This window comes from Amaranthus tricolor, chromosome 17, assembly GCF_026212465.1.
Source record: "Amaranthus tricolor cultivar Red isolate AtriRed21 chromosome 17, ASM2621246v1, whole genome shotgun sequence".
Taxonomy (NCBI): domain Eukaryota; kingdom Viridiplantae; phylum Streptophyta; class Magnoliopsida; order Caryophyllales; family Amaranthaceae; genus Amaranthus; species Amaranthus tricolor.
In genome coordinates, this window is record NC_080063.1 from 16,004,829 (window position 1) to 16,025,207 (window position 20,379).

General features: G+C 33.6%; 2 protein-coding genes across 3 annotated transcripts; one reads left to right on the top strand and one right to left on the bottom strand.

Moving 5' to 3' along the window:
- Positions 1-2,491: 2,491 nt before the first annotated feature.
- On the top strand, positions 2,492-7,769 carry LOC130804649 (aspartate aminotransferase, chloroplastic). The gene is made up of 12 exons (XM_057669168.1): positions 2,492-2,647; positions 2,798-2,857; positions 2,936-3,001; positions 4,279-4,473; positions 5,023-5,061; positions 5,147-5,236; positions 5,390-5,498; positions 5,599-5,708; positions 5,943-6,086; positions 6,531-6,697; positions 7,020-7,284; positions 7,369-7,769. The coding sequence occupies exons 2-12, from the start codon at positions 2,798-2,800 to the stop codon at positions 7,498-7,500; spliced, it is 1,377 nt and encodes a 458-aa protein (XP_057525151.1). The 5' UTR covers positions 2,492-2,647; the 3' UTR covers positions 7,501-7,769.
- Positions 7,770-10,083: 2,314 nt separating this feature from the next.
- Positions 10,084-15,748, bottom strand: LOC130804650 (probable receptor-like protein kinase At1g80640). 2 transcript variants are annotated; one of them, XM_057669169.1, is made up of 11 exons: positions 15,458-15,735; positions 15,308-15,367; positions 14,734-14,904; positions 14,365-14,618; positions 13,723-13,855; positions 13,199-13,262; positions 13,018-13,114; positions 12,822-12,924; positions 11,417-11,535; positions 11,246-11,335; positions 10,084-10,533 (listed from the first exon to the last, which is right to left on the bottom strand). In XM_057669169.1, exons 1-11 carry the CDS (start codon positions 15,459-15,461, stop codon positions 10,357-10,359), a joined length of 1,272 nt encoding a protein of 423 aa, XP_057525152.1. In that variant the 5' UTR covers positions 15,462-15,735; the 3' UTR covers positions 10,084-10,356. The 2 variants fall into 2 exon arrangements, with proteins under 2 accessions (XP_057525152.1, XP_057525153.1); XM_057669170.1 differs by having other exon boundaries at positions 15,308-15,748.
- Between the last annotated feature and the right edge of the window lie 4,631 nt (positions 15,749-20,379).

Sequence of the window (20,379 nt, forward strand, 5' to 3'; positions counted from 1 at the left end):
AAAAGAAGGTTATTTTTTGATCACATATTAATTCAAAAAAATGAGATGGTTTAATAGTGAAACCGTTTTAATTGCACCGACTCATCTACATTTAATTTATTAAAATGATCACTTATAATTTTAAAACGATCAATTAAATATATTGGCAAATTATATAAGCATGTTTTATAGTGAAAGAGTTTCATACAAGACTGATTAATTTCTTATAGAAAGTATTATGTCAGGATTATAGCTTGGTATTCTTGCTTGTAAAAAACGGTTTCTTAATAAGCTTTTCATACCTTTTGGTTTAAAAAATTAATTCAATCATCATACATGTATCATGTGTATCTTCATCGTTAGCATGTTAACATATCAACATAACATACTACTATGAAAACCATTGCGATATACGAAATTTATTAGAAAGTATAAAATTGCATATAAATATTATTTTTAAGAAAGATTCTAAAAATTATTATTATTATTATTATTATTATTATTATTGTTATTATTATTATTACTCAACAAAATTAGATATTTTCTTGATTCACATCATCAACTTTAGTTAGGGCCAAGAGCAATAGGTGGTGGGCTTGGATTAATTTTCTCAGCATCACAAAAACCTTTAAGGACATCAATTTCTTCTGAGGTTAAGCCCAATGAGCCCAACATAACAGGCAAACAATCTTAAACTATGAAAATAATTGCATTGCAACATTCTGAGCCCAAATGTGTGTCTCCATTGTAGAAAAATTGGATGAATTCCCCTGTGCATGATTGTAGTTTAAGCAATGAATCCCAACAATTAGTCGAATTTTCGTCTAAATTTAGACGACTTATATAACTTTGTGACTCGTAAAGACTAAGATCGACTAGTAAGGGACGTGTTTTTGCACTCGAAAATAAAAATAATGTGAATGTTAATAATATTGTGGCTGGGATTATTTTTGTTAGAGCCATTGTTTTTTGAGATTTTGATTTGATGATAATGAGTGAATAATAATAAAAGGGTTGGATACTCGAATTATACAGAGTGTTATGGAAGAGGAATTCAAGAGATATAATCAATTTTTCACAATTAATTATTAATTTTTCTCAATTAAGAATGAGGAAATGGAAAGGTTTTGTAATGATAAACGTTTTGAAATATTTAATTTGATTTGGTTGAGTAATGAGTTTTGTACTTTCATTATTAATAATTTATTTATCCAATATAAAGAGTAACGTAACTCACTAGGAGTACAAAACCCATCAGTTCAACATCATTACTGTCCTAAAAAATTACTCACTCAACTTTTTATTTGTCTACTTTAAATTTATTTACCTTAAGAGACAGAAGTTTAAATTAGATTTTTAAAGTATATATTGAAAATAAAATATATTTATGTGGGATCTTGTTAAATTTATCTTGATGTAAAATTTTTTAATATATAATTTTTATAATTTTTTAAATGCGTACTTAGAGTTTAAAATTTGCTAAAAATTGCGTGCAAAAGATAAAGTGAATAAATAAAAAGGAACAACTTAAGTAAAGATTAAGCTTATATTAGGCCTTGAAATTGGATAATGTTGAAGATTTAAAATTAAAATAAAATACAACAAGAACAAGAACTTCTCCTAGTATAATTGATTTATGTAAAAATTTGATGGTCACCAATCTTTAATGAACTGAAATTTAGATGGGGCATATAATTTTCATCTTACGTAGCATGACCCAACTAATTAAAGTACAATCATTAAAAAAAAAACACTAATTTAAGTACAATTACAGTAACAATAATACACAAACAAACTCAAGAAAAGAGGGAAATATAACTCTATTTGCATTTGTTCCACATCCCTAGATTAAATAAGGCAAGACCATTAGTGTTCGTATAAATAGTTAAAATTATAAAAAGCTATCTAATGTATAGATTTATTTATAAGAAAAATTATTTTATGTATTTTTTTTTAAATTATTTAATGTGATATATTTCTTTACAAATAACTATAATTTAATATAAAAAGATTAGTTGACTGTTTTTTTAAGGTTTGACCGAAATAAAAAAAAAATTAAAAAAAATAACATATGTCAATTTTTGGCTTGTTAAGTCAATTTTTACTTCTAAAAAAAAAGATTTTTTTTCTTTTTACTTTTTTCTACATTTTTTATTCATCATAATGCTATATTTTCAAAAGACGGACGTCGCAATTACCCTTATTGAGTAACTCTTTCGAAAATCTGGTCGAAACAAATACTTATTCGCTTATTTTTTGACACGTAAATTGAAAAAGATATTTAAAAGTCATTTTTACCTATCAAAAGGATGATTTTTCAAAACACGGACGTCGTAATTATCTTCTAATTGGATAATTCTTTCGAAAATCCGTCGAAATAAATACTTATTCGCCTATCATAAAAAGAAAAATATATTTTATGATAATTCAGTTTTACCCTATCATGATGATATTTTTAAAAAAAAAAAATTAATTAGATTATATTAAAATACTTCTAGTATTTTCAACATCCCATCGACAAATCCAAGTGCAAAATGTGGGTGAAGAAGTATCACAATCGTCATTCATCACGGTTTTAGGAAGTATCGCCCCTTCCAAATTCCAAACTTAAACTTCCCACTCCTTCTGTCTTCTCTTTCTCTGTGGTTGTCGTTTCAAGCTTCACAAGGTACCGCAATTTCTTTTTCTCCATTCATTTTTTCACATTTTCTTTTGTACTATCTATTTGTTTGCATCAACAAATCATGTATTTCCACTTTATATGATCAAAAATCACATCTTTTAGCCAAATTTACACTTTTTTTGTTTGGATTTTCAGATGGCATCGACTCTTACTTCTTCTGCTGCTTCTCCTTTTCTCCAATTTCCTTCAAACAAGGTTAATCTTATTTGGGTTTACTTTAATTCTATTTGTTTGTTTTCATCATTCAAGTATTGATTTTTGTTTAATTTATAGGGAAAATTGAAACTGAGCAACGCTTTTCTTGGGGGAGATAAGAGAATTCCATCTTTCAAAATGCAGGTTACCCACTTTTCATTTGATCTTTTTTTTTTTTTTGGGTTTTCAAGAATTTGATCTTTCCCAAAGTAGTACTCAATTTCTATTCTGTAATTTTTGGTTTTAGATTGGTAGTTTGTATTTTGATACCCTATTTCTGGGTTTTTGCTATATGGGGTTTTTGTTATTTGATCTTTCAGAAATTAATAATTTATATACTGTGATTACTGTTTTTAGAATGGTTATTTGGGTTTTGATACCCTATTTTGGTAGGTAGTTAGTAGTAACTAAATTGAGCAATAGAATATGCATTTTGATGGGGCTATGAATTTAGTTAAGTGGTGTGCCCATCCAAGATTGAACCTTGAGGTTAATGTTTATGGCTAAAATTTTGTCTGATTTATATTATAAAGGTTTATTTAGTTACATGATTTAGGATATGAAGAATAGTTACTTTGATCTTGAAAAAGTTTATGAGGGTCATTTTACTAGGGATAGGATTTTGCCCATTTCTAGGCACTATTTTATTCAAAGATCTGCAATTTCTATTGCATTTCATGCCTACGAATTCTTGTTGGAATTCTCACCATTTATTTTGTCATTAATTTCAGCTAATTCTAGCCATTTGTTATTTGTCTAGTTTTGAATGTCTGTCATTAAAACCTCATTCCTAGGTTGAGTTTAGATTTCCTTTTCTTTTTTTTTTCTTGAGGTGTTGATTGAGGGGGATGATTCTGTCCATAGTTACATCTAACGCGGAACGTAGCCATGTTCTGCAATCCGGGAACATTCGTACCCAACACCAAGAAATGCGACCCAAATCGCTCAAGGTGACGTCCCGGTGTATAAGACCTTTTTGTAAAGGTATTATGCCTTCATTTACAAATTAAACAAAAAAAAGGAAAAAATGAGATGAAACCTAAAAAACTAAAAAAAATTTTATATAAGCAATTTCTCAAAGCAAAAAGTCATTTTAATTTAATTTTTCTTTTCAAATATATTTTTTATACGCAATGTATCTCGTACCCAAGTTTCCTCTAGGTTGCGTTACTTGTTTTCTTTTTCATTCCACGTTTCAATCCGAATGTCGTTCCAAGTAAAAATGATTTTATCATTCAGAACTTTGTGCATTCAGTTGAGTACTTGAGTTATCCTTCCATATTTTTTTTGATCCATTGGGTGTGGGGAAGGGGTCAACTTGCTTGTTTTAAGCTTACAAGTTTGTAACTATGAGAACTTTTTTGATCTTTGATCGATGCTTGATTGCTTGTTGTTTTATGCGGTTTACTCTCCTACTGCAGTCTTTCAGTCGGGTTAGCATGGTTGCTACCGTCAATACTTCTCGTTTTGATGGCATTTCAATGGCTCCTCCTGATCCTATCTTAGGAGTTTCAGAAGCTTTTAAAGCTGACACAGATGAAAAGAAGCTTAATCTTGGTGTTGGAGCCTACCGGACCGAAGAACTTCAGCCTTATGTTTTGAGTGTTGTAAAGAAGGTACATTTGCTCATTTTGTACATGAATTATTTAATGATAAACTGTAAAAGAGGATGCAATTTATGTCTGATTCTCAATTTTTCTTTTTTTTTTTTTTCATCTTGTGGCCTATTTTCACGATCTTTATGTTATAGTGGCTGTGATTTGAAGTTCATTCTTGGTTCTTATCTATGCTTACTCTTACCTACCTCACTTTCTCTTAGACATCTTTTACCATCTTGATAGGCCATGTAATATTATAGAATGCCCCGGAATATGGTTATTTTACCAACTAGTCATATACTCTGTCATACCTGATACCTCCGAAACCTCCACAATTCATAGTTAAGGCCTTTGTAAACACATTTTGCAACTTGAACCTAAGTTTTTGATGCTAAATTGCTTATCTTAATATATTTTACCACTATACGATGGCCGAGTACGATGCTTAGTTTTTGTTGTGTTTTGTTTTGATGATAGAATATAACATGAAATTATGCTTGGTTTTGCCATGTTTTGTTTTAGTAATGGAAATAACATGAATCCCTTTCTTTTTTTTGGTGCGTACAGGCTGAGAATCTTATGTTAGAGAAAGGAGAAAACAAGGAGGTATGCTAAACTGCTGGATAAATTTGATCCTGCCCGTATCATTCTTTGCTCGTGGTTTCTTTCTTCATGCCGTTTTTTTGTACAGTATTTGCCAATCGAAGGCTTGGCTGCTTTCAACAAAGCGACTGCCGAATTGTTATTTGGAGCTGACAATGCAGTTTTGAAGGAACAACGGGTATGTTCTCGAAGGGAAAAAATTCCTTCTATTATTATCTTTTCTTTCTCGTAAATTCTTATTACTTTTCAATTTTCGTTTTGTTTTTTCATTCTTTTCCTAGTTCCCCCGTTTAATTGCAAATTTGTACCTGTGCCCCTTTTTCATTTTTAGGTTGCAACGGTCCAAAGTCTTTCAGGAACAGGCTCTCTCCGCCTTGCAGCAGCACTCATCGAACGGTATTTCCCAGGGGCAAAAGTATTGATATCATCTCCAACTTGGGGTACGTATCTTCCATCTCTTTTTCTACCACCGAGTATCTTGACAACTTTATAGTCTTCAATGCAACAATTAATCAACGCTGAAGTTAACTTATGACGCAGGCAATCACAAAAACATTTTCAATGATGCCAGAGTTCCATGGTCCGAGTACCGATATTATGATCCTAAAACCGTTGGTTTGGATTTTGAAGGGATGATAGCAGATATTAAGGTTAGATTTTTTTCAACTGTCACTAAACTTTCATTTTTCTTTTCTTGTGGTTTTGGCGGCTCCAAGCTCTTGAAGGATCGACTTTTACATTTTAGGACTTTCTTGTCGTTTTTCGATTGATGCTTAAGTTTGCTCATCAAATTTGGAACGGCATTAAGAAGTAATCTTATTCACATTTTTCTTATTCATTTAGCTTATAAATATAGTATTTATAAAAGATTCTTGTGGTTTCAGGCGGCTCCCGAAGGATCGTTTATTTTGCTCCATGGTTGTGCACACAACCCCACTGGAATAGATCCAACCCCGGAGCAATGGGAAAAAATTGCGGACGTCATTCAGGAGAAGGGCCACTTTCCATTTTTTGATGTTGCATATCAGGTATTACTGTTTAATACTCCCTCCTATTCTACCCATTTATTTTTTGTTATTATTCACTTATCACTCTTAATTCGTATTTTATTCTTAATCTATAAGTTAAAACATAGTCATGTGGGCTCTTGTTTAATTTGTCTCAATATTAGGATTATTAATATCAATTTTTTATATTTTTTAATTAAGAACAATCAGAGATATTAAGGGTTAAAGGAGGTAGTATTTAATTGGCAAATGTGAAAAACTAAATGGAACTAATGGGCTGAATAGGAGGTAGTATTCATCTATTGGTAATTCATCGTTTGCCAATCCCTTACCCGACTGAGACCATGAAACATGGGTGTGCTTGTGCAGGACATGGGTATGAAACACGGCTAGTAATTCTAATGTATCACTCAGTTTCTTTCTTCCCTTGTATTAAAAATCAGAAAGTGTAACCTTGTGTTGTAGGGCTTTGCAAGTGGTAGCCTTGACGAAGATGCATCGTCTGTGAGATTATTTGCTGCACGTGGTATGGAATTGCTGGTGGCTCAATCGTACAGTAAAAATCTCGGTCTTTATGCCGAGAGAATTGGTGCGATCAATGTAGTTTGCTCATCGGCAGATGCTGCTGCAAGGTATATTCTTTGCAATGTTTTTACATTGGCATAGCCGATAGAGGTGTTTATTTGGTTCATTGGGTAGATTTCGGGTTAGGTGTCTCGGGTCGGTTTGAAATCGAGCTTTGTGTTCATATTATTTTTACATAATTGCAACTCATTTTTTAAGTTCTGTCAAATCGGGTTCGGTTACAAAGACGGGTAAATTTCAAATCATCGAGTCTGTTTTGAACAACTCTAGGCATAGGAAACACCTAGAACCGCCTATTGTCTTGAACTCATGATTAGTTAATTTTACCACAAGAGCTCGTGTCCTATCTTGTGTGTTAATCTGCTTCAGGGTAAAGAGCCAACTGAAAAGGATTGCACGGCCTATGTACTCAAACCCTCCAATTCACGGAGCTAGGATCGTTGCCCATGTCGTGGGAAATCCTGAATTCTTCGATGAATGGAAAGACGAAATGGAAATGATGGCCGGTAGGATTAAGAGTGTCAGACAGAAGTTGTATGACAATCTCATTTCAAAAGACAAGAGTGGAAAAGATTGGTCGTTTATCCTTCAACAGATTGGAATGTTCTCATTCACTGGCCTAAACAAAGCTCAGGTATATTTTGTTCATTGTAAGTAATCAGTGGGACCTCAAAAACATGCTAATTTTTTCTAACACTTACATTCATTTGTTTTCCAGAGTGACAATATGACTAATAAGTGGCACATATACATGACAAAGGACGGAAGAATATCGCTAGCGGGATTATCTGCCGCCAAATGTGAGTATCTTGCCGATGCCATTATCGACTCATACTACAATGTTAGTTAAAAGATGTATTTTTTACAAAGGCGTGGAAATGATAATGCAAATTTTGGTGTGTTCATCATGATAATAATGTACACAACTGTGCTCTTTTCGGGATGCACTTAGAATTGTAGCGTTGTTCTCCTACTGTAGTGACTCGGACGACATTGGTATACGATCTTTGTAGTATTCGAACCATTTTGTAATTTCCGAAATCCATTGTAATTGTATGAAACAACAAAATACTCCATTGATGTGCATGCGTGACGCCCATAGTTGGACTTCTTTCGTTATTGTTATGTAGTTTGGATGCCGAGGACTCTAAATTCAGTATATCATATGAAAAAAAAGCTTTTAATAATTAAAAAATTACAAAAGTAAGCATCCAAACAAAAAAATTTTCAATATAAGGGTTTTTCACCTGAATCCGAGGTAAGGAATGGCCCGCTGTTACTAACAGCGGATGATTATTAAACTGAGTCATAAGTCAGTTGAACAATTGTCCGATGTTCGGGAGATTGTTGAGCTAACTTTGACTTAGTTCAGCAATCGTACGTTGTTAGTAACAATGGACAATGCCCTACCTTAAGTTCGGGTGAAAGACGCTTATTTTGGAAATTATTTTATTACAAGGCTCATTTTTTTAATTTTTATCAATAAAAGCTTATTTTTTAGATTTATTCTATATTGTATATGGAGTGAGCATCTTCTTGGGTATACATGTTTAACATTGTGTTTTATAGATTTTCATATGCATGAACTACAATGTAAGTTGTAAAAATTGAACTGCATAATACTGAATTAAACTAATTTGACATAGCAACCAAAATGATACGTTGAACTATAGTCAACTACCATAAATGAGAAGAACAAAGTCAATTGAGTAATGAGTAGTGTATTATTTACTTTTTATTTATAGTGATAAGATAAGGTAAAAATAAAACCAAGTCATTGATACAAAATGTGGATAAGTTAAAATAAGATAATGAAATTTTGAATGCCATTAAGATGGAAAATATGAGACCACTTAATGTTGATCTTATAGAATTTGTGTCGTGTCGAAATGTTGTAGGGCACGTCGTTTCGGGGCGTTATGAGTCGTGCCTTAGCTAGCTACAAATAATAACTAGTGCCAAACCATTGTAACCATCTTCAAGTGTGACATGGCATGAAGACATGTGTCGTATACGTGTTGTGTCATAGGCCCCAATATAAACATTTTTTTAAAAAATTTCAAAATTTGTTATAAAATGATGGGTTCCCATGCCAGCACTTCAGTTCACGTGTTAAGTCGTACCATTTTTAAAAATAAGTGAATGTGACAGTTGGCAAACCGTGTTGTGCCTAACTACAAACATGTTTTTTCTAAATGCGCCCGTGCCGACCGCATGTCGGCCCCAACTAGAGTGACTTCTAAGTAACTGAAACTCTATGCAAACACATTTTCATCCTAGACCACAAAATATAGACATCGGAGAATTAAGCTCCTAACTTTATGGTGAAGAGGTGATGGCGTGACCAATGAACTCATATCTTCCACATGACGCACCTTATTTTCTACCTTGGGAACAGCCATGCTTTACAGCCATTAGCTACTCCCAAGTCCTGCTCCAAATAGAGTACCATTTTGGTTTAGACATTGACTGAAAACTATTGATGGATTTGATTCTTTTGATGTTTCAACTTTCAATTATAATTAGGTGGCCGGCATTGTGTGGCCTTCTCTTTATTCGTATCAAGTCATTTTCATGTACCAAATATTACATCGGTGCTAAAATACTTTCAAGTGATTACAGATGTTTATTCGAGTTTTCGGGTTAATTTCAGGTCAAGTGTTTCAGGTAGATTTAAAATTGAATCTTGTGTCCACATTGATTTTTACATTATTTTAAATTCATTTTGAAGTCGGATTCGGTTCCAAGATCAGGTAAATACCGGGTCATCAGGTCTGTTTTATACATCTCTACAACTGATAGTGATATATTGTGTGAAAAAATATCACAATCGATTACAACTTGCAAGTATAATGAAACTAAGGAAGTTTGATAGGAGTATAAATGTACTTCTCTGCCTCACTCTTTTTACATTATTTAAGAAAAAAAATTCTCAAGTGGTTATTCAAAATGATGTAAAAAGACTAAAAGAGTAGGACAGAGGAGTACAATTTAATAGCCTTGCATTCATGCTCCTCCTGTCCTCCGTCCCTATCTTCATTAAACATGCACACGCTCACACTGTGATCAGTCCCCAACAGCAATCCATTTATCATGTACCAACCAAATCAGTGTTTGGGTTAGGGTCATATTTGAATGATGAGTCAATGTCAATCGATGCATAATAAGTTCAACTTGAGTAATCGGTTTAGCAATTTTGTAAACGGATTGTTTTTTGTCGATTTGGATAATTTATTTTTAGGAGTTATTTATGGGTATAAATTGCTTCCTTTTCCTCTCCAGATTCTGATCATAGTTTATATGAGTAGGATACATCGGTACGAATGATGAGTTTTAGGAGTTAGTTTTTACTCGTCTACCCCGAGCACACCAAATTTCCGAACTTCATGAAGAAACTTGCTAGCTAGCTATAAGAAAGCAATTTACAGCAGAATTATGTACTTTGAACTGTATTTTTCTATACACAAGTGCTACAAATTCAACATTAGTACGTGTGCGGTGTGCCAATTTACAAACCCGATAACTAAACCAAGAGACAATCTGAACCTCAAAACGACATATATGTACTTTACAATAAATCGAGAAAAAACGCAGGAAATTGAAGGGGGAGAAGAGCTTGACGACATAGGAAACAAGTAGGAGATGCAAATGGAATTTCCAAAATTGTGTTATGGCAAACATAAATTGCGCAGAAGAATTCAACCTCCTAAACGGTTTGCTGCTCCAGACTCGCTGCTGATGTCTTTGAATTAGCACGCTGGTTAACTCTAAGTGTACCTCCGAGTTCAACTGGAACTAGAGGAACAAGTGAGTGTAAAACGTCGATAATCAATGGACGGTAACTTGGCTCGGGTTGTACGCATAATACCGCCACAGCTGCAACCTACAATAGTCGCCAAGAAGAATGTCGTTAGGGCCATGTAAGGTTGACTCAACCTAAAGTCTAATATAACAAACAAGAAACACACTCTTTAGGCCCGAAATTTTAATCTGAAGTCTCAATTATAAGTCTCACTATTCCCATTCTCATTTGCCAAACACCCCCCAATAATCATTTTAATAAAAGTACTTGTATACATCACTCGTTCTTTCGAATTACCTCCGCTTGAATACACAAAAGTAAGATATCAGTATTGCAATAGACGTGTCGATTCAGATCATCGTGTCGGGTGTTTCAAGTTGGTTCATTTTCTATTTCAGATCTGATGCGTACTTATTATCAATTTTTTTAATACCACTTTCTAGGTTTCATTTTATGCTCGAGTCATATTCATATTAGAGTATATAATATATCCTGGGACCTCAACCATCAGATTAAGCTTTTGGTTGAATTGATTCTTTGGCAGTTCAGGCCGATTTTATTTTTATCTAGTTGCACACCTAATTATTTTTTTACTACCATGAAGATAATCTTTGGTAAATCATTTTTAGTCCATAGTTTTGAGTTTTCGAATTAAAGTTTCACTAAATAAGAACTTTATTTTCTTTATTGAACATCTAAAAACCTTAAATTTAACATTCTTTTAGTCTAAATTTGACAAATGAGTAGAAAGCCATAGAAGAAGAATGTAAAACTAAGTGTTATGAGGGGTTACTTGGTATAGATGCTTCGGATCCATGGTGTCTCGAATCACAGGATCAACGATGTTTGGAAGCTTTGTTCTGTCCGTCAATTGAGGCATCGCCTGCAACAGATTGAACTTCATAACTTAAAAATCTTAGTACTCGGTGAATCAGAACGCAATGTTTATGTTCATAATACATACCCAAGTCACAATGGATTGACACTGAGACGGAGATAGTTTTTCAACCGGTTTTCTTCCAAGGAGAAGCTCTAAAAGCACCACCCCAAACGCATAAACATCGCTTTTATCAGTCAATTTGCCTGACAACATTTTGAAACACATTAGATAATCACATGTTAAAACATGCAACATATTGCAATATGCATAACCGAATGTTTTTGTCGGGGACACATGAGCCTAAAGGTCCGGATATGAAACCACCGAGTGAGGACGTGGGTCGATGGTTCTACTCATCTAGGTCGGTGCAAGATCATTTTGAACTTCACCCGATATACACTAAGAAATAGGGGTCGAGACTACTGGAGTCACAGTAATGTGTCTCATGTAACAACGAATCCTGATTGTATGGGGTGTAGGTTTCACTATGTATTCAGCGTAAAGATGTTCAAAACAGACTCATCTCTTCCCCTAAAGGTTAGTGTTACACTAATCCTTTCACGGTTTTGGACAATTTTGCGCAATCTAAACCCACAAAATCAAGTCATTTCGAGACGTGTAACTCACTCATAATTCTAATAATCTAATCAAAAGATACAACTCTTACAAGACTAGAATATTCTAACTTCTGAAATCTATGTATTACACACAATTTAATAATGTGGACCAAGAGGATCTAAGTTCCAGCAAGAATAAGGCAGGAAGGAGATCAAATTCAACTAATTTAATCTCTGTAAGCCTTTTCCAAAGAGCTGAACTCATAATATAATAGACCCACCTGCTCTTGATCAGCATTACATGTGCACCCATATGCATATGAAATTTAATATATAACCCAAAAGTACTATTTATTTTCACCTAATTCTTATCATATTATTATAAAACACGATTAAGCGAAGAAACCCGACAATGTAATTATAATGCATCTTGAAGGAATAAATTTAGTATTAGACAAAAGCTAAGCAACCAAAATAGAGAATTTGCTGTTAACAATGCATGCTTAGAAGGTTCGCCACAACATAATTTGCTTTTAGTGAGATATATTTAACGAAATTTAATTTAAATATCGCTACTTTAAATTTCTAATAGTATATATAGTGGATTAGTGAGATTTATTAGACCCTTTAGCAGTATAATAAAAAATCATACTAAAGCTTTTTACGATATAGGATCTAGTTACATTTCTCATAAATGTCACTATAGACTATAGTAACAATTACGTATGCCACTAAAGACTAAATAAAGATGGTAACAATTACATATGCCACTAAAGACCAAATAAAATGTCGCTAAATCACTTTATAGTTAAACTTAAAATAAAAACCAATAATTATTACACTAAAAATATAAATCAATGATATTTTTTTTAACGTCACTAAATCTAATATCACAAAAAGTTAAATTTGTTGCAGTAGCTTCGTTGGCTTACCGTCTAGAAGATACTCGGGTGCAACATATCCTAAGGTTCCCGAGAGCTTAATATTGTTCTTGATATGCGGCCCGTTTGTTATAGCGAGGCCAAAATCCGAAAGCTGGGAAAAATCAATGATATATAAGAGTGGATTAACATAAATTAAGGAAAAGATTAGAAAATGGTAGTGTTTTTTTATAATTTAATTTAATACCTTAGCGTTAAACTCGGAATCCAGAAGAATATTAGATGATTTCAGATCTCTATGAATGACTGGAGGGTTACAATGCTCATGTAGATATTCTAAACCTCTAATCAACACATACAAATTTGTCGTTACGCTATTAAAAGAATCAATATCCAATTTATGTATTTATATTGGTTTGGAAAGTTACCTCGCAATATCAAGAGCGATTTTCATTCGGATATGCCATGTTAAAGCTGAACCTCGAGAAGCACCTTTATCGTTATCAAAAAAATATAAATTTTAGATAATATCCTCCATCTATCATTCTATAGAACTTTCAATTTACGACTCTTTATTTCACCTCAAGTACCACATTTGTCTGATCAAACCTGCGTTTGGTTTGCGATAGTATGACATTGATCGAACCACAGTACTCATTATGGACAAAAACACGATAATATTCATTCAATAGTTGAGCCTTATGCTTAAATGCTATGTTACTTGGACTCGGGTACTCATGTCGGATACTAATACGTGTCCAAGTGTTAGATACGTCTAAAAATTCAATTTAATGAAGTATCAAAGTGACATAACAATATCCTAACATCAAGGATCAGACACAGGTACGTGAAGTATAAAGAGTCCGAGTAACATAGCTTAAACAGATACCGGTGTTTGACATAAGTCATGAACCTCAAACAACATAGCTCTGAGAGTGTTCCGAAATATTACCGTGCAACTGAGTTTCCAAGCATCCATTTTCCATAAGCTCATACACAAGAAATCTTGTATCACCATGAATGCAATAACCCAATAGAGCTATGATATTATGATGCCGGATATTACTTAATAAATCAATCTCATTCTGCACTCAAGAAATTCAAACATTAGAAAGAATTAGGGGTACATCCACAATACAAGTATAGGGTAGATCAAACAGTCATCTCAGCCACGACCGTTCCTGGGGTAGCAAGGAGTGCCGCCACCCAGAGCCCACCGGCCCAGCATATATAAAGGGTCTAATTTCGGTGTAATCTGTGAGTCTACGGTAAATATTTTTAAGGAATCGTGAAGAAAACAATTTATTGCAATTTAAAGGGATTTGTCTCTATTATTTTATTAAGTATCTTTTGAAGACCAGAATCGATCTTCTACAAGAAGAGCCCATATCTATCATTTTACCTAGGGCCTACAAATTGTCAGGAACGGGACTGATCCCAGCATACTGAACCAACTCGCATGCCATTCTTCTATGTTATACGTTACACAATGCAAGGTTTTTTATCGAATAACCCGGTCCGAGTTTCTCCATAGAAACAATTGCAAGATCATCATAAAGAAAATTCCAAGCTAGCGAATAAGAAAACATACTACCTCAAATTCTTTTTCAGCTTCTTGGTGACCTCCATTGATCTTCTTGACAGCAACATAACAATCACTATCAAGCTTAGCCTTGTATACACACCCAAAACCACCAACACCCAACACATTACTCTCATCAAAATTACCGGTCGCCGCCTCTAGTAGCTTATAATCCATATTAGAGATAAACCCACTTAATTTTCCATTCAATTTCAATGAATTCAAGCCATTTTTTGATTGATTAAGTGAAAATCTACTAACAAAATCTTCACACATTCAAAACCCATCAACAAAAAACATACATAATAATATTAGTAAGCCTATAATCATGAATAATAACAAGATCTTACTATTTATAGAACTTCAAAAAGAAATTTATACCTAAATTCCTTGCATGATTCTTTGTTGGTTTACCTAATTTCTTCCTATGATAAATCCACAAAGAAATCAAAGATAAAATAACAACACCAACTGAAGCACAGGCAAGGATTAGGGCTACTCTTAATCTGCTGTTTGAATTCATATTAGTTTCTTCACCACCCACTTGAAATCCTGCTTTCAAAATCAAACAAAAAACTAAAAATTGTATATGAAATAAATTATAATAACAAATTTAGAATAAAAATTATTAAAATTAGCAAAAACCCCATTTCAAAATTATAAATTTGGTGAAGAAAGATTGGAACTTTAAACCAGTAATAAAGCAAAATAAAAAATTAAATAAGGGAGCAAAAAGATAATATTAATTATACCCACATTAATTTGAAGATAAAATGTTGGCATAATTTAGTGCGTGAATTACATTCAATGGTCAGAATCATAACTGTTTTTTTTAAAGTATATTTTTTTCCCAATTTATATTTTTGAATTTTGAAGTGGCCCCCTAAATTCAATACCCATAAATTGTAATTAAGCTGAGATTAGTTATAATGGAGGAAAAAGATGGGATTTTTACCTGGAGAAAAAACCGCCATTGAAGGAAGATTAGGAGAGGTTAAAGGTGAGTATAGAGGAGCTGAAACAGGGGAAATTGATCTAGCATCAATGAAAAAGACCCAATTTTTATGTTGGAAAAAAACCAACAAAATGAAGCTTAAAATTTTACTCATTTTGGTATTATTTTCCTCTGATTTGTCCAATAATGTATGAGTTTATTCAAGAAATTCCAAAATGAAAAAATGTCTCTTATAATAAAGAAGACAGAAAATAGAAAATAGAAAATGGAAAATTGATTAGAAAATATTGAAATGCCCAAATATTTTTTGGTTTTTATTTTTGAGCTTCTATAAACCTTCACATTTTCTTTGCTCTCCCTCTCAATTTCATCATTGTCCTTTTCATTACTAGATAGCCAGAGAAAAGAATATCCTTTTTTGTTTTTTTTTTTTATTTTTTTCAAGTTATGTGTGTCATGGATATTTAACATGGTATGGTCTTTGACTCTTTGTCAATGGGGCGAACTTAAAAGTTAGGAGTACTCAATAAAATTAATGTCTTTGGAAAAAAATACACAAATTTTTAAAATGACATTTTGTTTTTTTCACGAAACATGTTTTATTAGGCGGGTTTAATGATTTCTTTTTTTTTCGATTTGAAAGCTTTATAAATGACATTTTAAGTTATAAAATTTAATATTTTTAAAATTTGAAAGGTCGATTTCAAGACTTAAAATAGTACAATTCTAAGACTTGAAAAGCCAATTTCAAGAATTACAATTTTCATTTCAACTTTAAAGTAGAATGAATCAAGCAATGAAATTGCTTAATAAAAATTTTGAAATTAGTCTTTTAAGTCTTGAAATTACACTATTAATATATCAGAATAAAAATATATATATAATAGGCTTGAGCTAATCGCACCACTTAGGCCGTCTCACATGAGATTTGTTGTCTTAACATAGTAGGCAAGGAAGCAAGTTCTGTAGGAAAGTGGCGGTGCAATACTCCTAGATTATGTTGTGGGAGGAGAGGGCACGAGTGACGTGGTTCTTGGTCTGAAGAAGAGAACATTGAGTGTACATCCTTAGTCCTCACCTAAAGTATAATATAAGTGATCTAACTTTAAATTAATATGATGTATTATAGAAAAATGTCCAAAAACAAATTTATACTTATGCCTAACACATTTTATTATTTTCTCCTAGTGTCTATAAACAACTATAATAAAGCACTAAAGTTTACGTTAACTTTTTATAATTAAAAAAGAGATACGAACAAATATTGTAGTTTATTTATTGTATCACTTGATGCAAAAAAAAAAAAGAAAATTAACACTTATTAATGATAAATATTTCACATAATCTTGATTAATGTATAAAAATGTCCTTATATATTATTTTTTCATTGAAAGTATTTTTTTATTTTTTTGTTACATCATTAAGTTTGTATACCTCCATCCAAACTCCTTTATTATACAACTATTGAGAATGAGCTATGATATTTGATGAAGAACAATAAACAAACTAATGCAAAGTAAACACCCAAATACAGAGCAAGCAACAACAATGGCAAAGTACAAGAATATATGAGGTATCTAATGATACCTCCCCCTCAAACAAAGTATCTTATCATTAATATAAACAAGAATACATTAATGACTCACCTTACAAGCTTCAAGAACACACTCTCAAAGCAAAAGATTGAACCTTGATGTCAATCTCCCCCTCAAATGCCCTAATACAAATGGAGAAAACTCTCTTGTCTAAACCCTAGTAATCTCTTAGTATTAGGCTCTCTTTTTTTTTTTCCCCTAATACACTCCTAAGACCCCTTATATAGTCCCATGACATATTTGGGAGCCTTAGGACAAACCCACAAATGCCCACAAAGAATCGGACATAAAACAGAAACGCGTACTGTGAGGAGCTAGTCGTTGCTCGACCACCTGAGCGATAGTCCAGTAGCTTTTGTCTTGCTGCCCCTGCTTGGCTCGACCGAGCCCATCAAGCTCGACCATTCGATCAGGCTTCACAACCTTCCATAAGCAGTCCCTTGCCTTCATCAAGGCACACAAAGTCTCCTACTTTGATGACTTCATCAAGTGATTCAAAACATAAGCCCTCATACTTCCTTCCACTCACAACCTCGTTCTTAAACGTGCAAGCCTAGGAGTACGCTATGAGGTGATCGAACTCACCTACATTAAGGTGAGATTTGATGCTTGATTCAACAATCTCCCCCTCAAGCCCAAATCTCTCATCATCCTCAAATGTCACCTTCTTGGGTGACTTGCAACCATCATCAATGTGGCCTAGGCAACCACCTTCAACTTGTAGCACATACAAGTTGCTCTCACTCCTTGTTCCTCTCATGAGCACCATGCTCCCCTTAATGACCTTCATTAACCCATCATTAGCTTTGAAGGTGCATCCTTTGGACTCCAACCTACCAAGTGATATAAGATTCCTCTCAAGCTTAGGAACGTACCTCACACCACCTAGCCTTCTCTTGAAACCATCATGTGTCACAATATCAACCTCACCAATACCCTTCACCTTCACCCTCTTATCGTTAGGCAAGGTGACAAGGCCTCCATCAATGTAGCTAAGCTTAGCAAACTTTTCCTTCTCACAACATATATGGAATGAGCAACCGCAGTCAATCACCCAATCCTTACTACGAGTCACTCCCCCATCAACAAGAAGCGCACCATCGTAGTCATCATCATCCACAAAGCCTAGAGCGGCACTCCCGCTACTCTCACCTTCTCTTCTTCCAACCTTCAAGTCCTTTATTCTCTTGAGGTCTTCTTTTATTTCCTTGCACATCATTTGAATGTGCCCCTTCTTCTTACAATAGTAACACTTCTTGTTACTATAGTCACTTCTCCCTTGAGACTTCCCCCTTGCTTGAGAACCTTTCTCTTTTGCTCTCCCTCTTGAGCCCTCACCATAAAGTGCCTCACTACTCCCTTTCTTCTCTTTCCCATCACGTCTCTTCATGAACCTATCGTTCTTCCTCAACGCCGCCAAGGCTTGATCAAGTGTGATAGATTCCCTTCCAAGGAGCAAAGTTTGAACTATATTCTTATAGCTCTTAGGAAGTGAAGCCAAGAGTAGTAGGGCCTTCTCCTCATCGGAAAGCTTCTCATCGGCATTCAACAATTGGCACACCAATTGATTGAATGTGTTAATGTGATTTGGCATACTTGTATCATCCTCCTTCATGAGTTGATACAACTCCCATCTCAAGCATAACTTGTTGGTAAGAGACTTCGAAGCATACACCTTTTGAAGTTTCTCTAACAACACACCGAGGTCGGTCTCCATCAAGTAGTTGTACTTGATTTCTGGTGCAATGGCAAGCCTAATAGTGCTCACCGCCTTCTTCTTCATGGTCACCCACTTTCCTTCATCCATTGTTGTGGGCTTGCTCTTCCCAAGAGCATCATCAATCCCTTGTTGCACCAACAAAGTCCTCTACGGTGCTCCTCCACACCGAAAAATTCATTTTTCCATCAAACAATGGAATATGAAACTTTGCACCATCACCCATATTGATTCTCTACCAAAGACTCAATCTTTCACCCACAAATCCAACCTAATGCTCTGATACCAATAGTTGAGAATGGGCTATGATATTTGATGAAGAACAATAAACATATTAATGCAAAGTAAACACCCAAGTACAGAGCAAGCAACAACAATGGCAAAGCACAAGAATATATGAGGTATCTAATGATACCTCCCCCTCAAACAAAGTATCTTATCATTAATATAAACAAGAATACATTAATGACTCACCTTACAACCCACAAAAGCCCACAAAGGATCGGACATAAAACATAAACGCGTACTGTGAGGAGTTGGTCGTTGCTCGACCCGAGCAGCAGCCGCTCGACCACCCGAGCGATAGTCCAGTAGCTTCTGTTTTGCTGCCCCTGCTTGGCTCGACCGAGCTCTTCAAGCTCGACCATTCGAGCAGGCTTCACAACCTTCCATGAGCACTCCCTTGCCTTCATCAAGGCACACAAAGTCTCCCACTTTGATCACTTCATCAAGTGAACCAAAACATAAGCTTTCATACTTCCTTCCACTCACAACCTCGTTCTCAAACATGCAAGCCAAAGAGTACGCTACGAGGTGATCGTACTCACCTACATCAAGGTGAGATTTGGTGCTTGATTCAACAACATATTTGCATTAATGAAAGATCACAAGAGTTGATATTAACTGATACAGTAACCGAAACATTAAGATGCATAATTGTTATAAATATGAGATTTTTATATATTTATTAAAAGTGATATATGGAAAAGAATAAAGTTGAAATTTTCAAATTTTTAATTGTTCAAAAATTGAAATCCAATTCACGTGTTGATGATTTTTTAGCCATAAGTTAAGCCTAGAGGCCCTAGATTACAAATTTAGCCAGGGAAGCACTTAGGTAAAACTATTTATAGAGTGAAAAAAGGTTTTATATATATATATATATATATATATATATATATATATATATATATATATATATATATATATATATATATATATATATATATATATATATATATATATATATTATATTTTCTTTTTATAAAATTTTCTATAATAGAATTTTCACTTTAGTTTACTTAAGATGATAAATTTAATAGAGTAGAATTTCCCCGCACTATTATAGAAAAATGTATTCTAATGACTTGTATTGATTCATAGTGAAAAATGTATTCTATTGTGGCTGTACTTAGGTTGCAGAGTTGTAGTCCCTTTTCCAAAGCACAAAAGTCATGGAAAGATATGCACTCTTATGTCTTGTGAGTTATGAGTTGTAATAGAAAGGTTTATAGGAGTATACTGTACTACTCCTTTTGGATGATATTAATTTTTTTAAAAAAATATAAGATCACAATTAAATAAAATAATGTCAACTTAAAGTAACGTATTAAAATAAAAAAATGTCAAATTCAAAGAGACGAAAATAATACTTTTTCAGATTTTGTTTAGTTGATTCACTTCATATTTTATAAAATTGGTTAAGTATAGTATATGGAGCAAGTTTATAAGCATAATAAAAAATTATTTTTTTTCAGATA

Coding starts and splice junctions, on each gene's coding strand:
- LOC130804649 (XM_057669168.1), top strand. CDS start 2,798: ATGGCATCGACTCTTACTTCTTCTGCTGCTTCTCCTTTTCTCCAATTT. Junction 2,858..2,935: donor TCCAATTTCCTTCAAACAAG/GTTAATCTTATT, acceptor TTTAATTTATAG/GGAAAATTGAAACTGAGCAA. Junction 5,062..5,146: donor AGAAAGGAGAAAACAAGGAG/GTATGCTAAACT, acceptor TTTTTTGTACAG/TATTTGCCAATCGAAGGCTT.
- LOC130804650 (XM_057669170.1), bottom strand. CDS start 15,461: ATGAGTAAAATTTTAAGCTTCATTTTGTTGGTTTTTTTCCAACATAAA. Junction 12,925..13,017: donor ATTCCGAGTTTAACGCTAAG/GTATTAAATTAA, acceptor GATTTTTCCCAG/CTTTCGGATTTTGGCCTCGC. Junction 10,534..11,245: donor ATCCGAAGCATCTATACCAA/GTAACCCCTCAT, acceptor CGACTATTGTAG/GTTGCAGCTGTGGCGGTATT.